General features: G+C 46.3%; 1 protein-coding gene across 1 annotated transcript; it reads right to left on the reverse strand.

Annotated features, from left to right (window-relative positions):
- Nucleotides 1-630: 630 nt before the first annotated feature.
- LOC149841928 (uncharacterized) lies at nt 631-1,329 on the reverse strand. Its single transcript, XM_090001219.1, has one exon. The coding sequence runs from the start codon at nt 1,282-1,284 to the stop codon at nt 817-819; it is 468 nt and encodes a 155-aa protein (XP_089857345.1). The 5' UTR covers nt 1,285-1,329; the 3' UTR covers nt 631-816.
- Nucleotides 1,330-1,875: the final 546 nt, after the last annotated feature.

Below are 1,875 nucleotides of genomic sequence, written 5' to 3' on the forward strand. Positions count from 1 at the left end.
AGGTTGGTTAACTAATGAAACCACAGCTGTAGCACAGGTCGTAAGATCCTTCGAGATTTCATGTAATTGCGATTCAGATAACTCGATACCCAGTAGTTGTGCTGCCGTTGTGACATCAAAGCCCATCACTTGAGAAAGAAATTGGTCATCATTCTCTTTTTCTTCTAAAGATTCTCTTTCATTGACTCCGTGCACAATGTCTATTTGCACCGCTTGAGGAGCCTCGAAGAAGTCGCGGTCCTGACCCGCCCTCAGCACAAACTAATGCGGGAGCCATATCCACCCGATAAAGAAAAGTTCTTGTTTCAAAACAAGAAGTGAGATAAAAGATGCAGGTGGTAGGAGTTTCCAAGATGATTTAAAGTGGTCCCATAATAATATACTTTATGTTGCCAACCGTCTAAAAAATAACATGGCATAAAAAATATATATTTATACCCTGGTCAAGAACGAGATTTTCTTTAGGGGCTGCTTTCTCGCAAGTTTTCGTAATAGAACGGGCAAAATATGAAGAGAGAGAGAGAGAGAGAGAGAGGCATAAACGCTAGCTTCTTTATTTTGATGATTATCCCTCCTTGAATATCATCGAGAGCCGTTCCTCTTGAAAAAATAAAGGAAGAACTCGAACCCGAGTACATCGCCGAGAGAAACGTGCCAACAAAAAACCAGAAATACCCATCAACCAGATCGCCATAGATCGAGAAATTCCCCTTCTGATCAACCCGAAAACCCCTATACACGCTCCCAAAAATCCCAACTTTCTCAAACTCTTCTCGATTTCGACCTCAAAATCCAACCCAAACTCCATCTGATCCCCTAAAACTCGAGCTGCAACATCCTCCGCAGATCCTTCGTCGCCAGATCTTCCGATCTCGGCTTCGTCTTCTTGAAGAACGCCGGCAGAGGCAGCGAACTCGGCGACGGGGACGACTCGAACACCGTTCCCGCGTAGTGGCTCGAAAGTTCTCCGGAACGACCGCCGATCCTGATCTCCGGCAGCCGAATCTGCTTCCGCACCAGTTCGCGATCCGGCCGGTTTCTCTCCGTCGAGCAGACGAAGAGATCGCCATCGGCCTCCTTCTCCAGAGAAGAGCCATTGGATCTCAACATCTCCCCTCGCTTCAAGATGTAGACTTTTCCCTTGATCAGGTTGCCTCCTGGAAACTTCACCGTCCCGGCGCCGCTTTCGACGGTTTTTCCGTCTGATTTCACCGGGTTCCGCTTTCTCCAGCCGGATCTCGCGCTATTCCGGCCAGGCTTGGAGGAATAAGGAGGGCACGCCATCGACAACTCCCTGAATCTGTTCCTGAGGCAATCTTGTGATCGTAATACCACCGTAGACATGGCAGAGAGAGAGAGAGAGAGCGTTTGCAGGGAATGGTCGTTTAAAAGGGGAGCGGCCGTTTCTTTGTGACCGGTTTTCCATCCCTGGGAAGGAAAATGCAAACCCACTTTCCTTTTTTAATAACTCCGATACGATTTTCTGAACCGGTTTTCTTCACGAACCGTGCTGCAGTCTTTAATTGACTTTGGAGAAAGCCTACCTAACCTTGGTTCCGGAGCGGGCTCACCTCTATAGACTTGAACTGGATGGTTTGACTCGGTCTAGGTTCACAATGCTAGTTCTTATAGATAGGGGTGTCACCGGTTGAGTTTGGTTCGGACCCAGGTGAAACGAAATCTGGCTCTGATTTTCAGGTATGGTATCAGGTCCGGACTCGGGTCTAATCAAATTAACCACTATAAAAAACCATACACTAACCCAATAAAAACTACATGAACCAAACCCGGTTATACTCATTAAAATACTATTTTTTATCATTTTTACATTGAAAAATTATGGGTCTTTCTTAATCAAAACTTGTGTCAGGCCAT

The sequence above is a fragment of the Nuphar pumila genome, chromosome 3 (assembly GCF_984573655.1).
Source record: "Nuphar pumila chromosome 3, dmNupPumi1.hap1.1, whole genome shotgun sequence".
Classification (NCBI taxonomy): domain Eukaryota; kingdom Viridiplantae; phylum Streptophyta; class Magnoliopsida; order Nymphaeales; family Nymphaeaceae; genus Nuphar; species Nuphar pumila.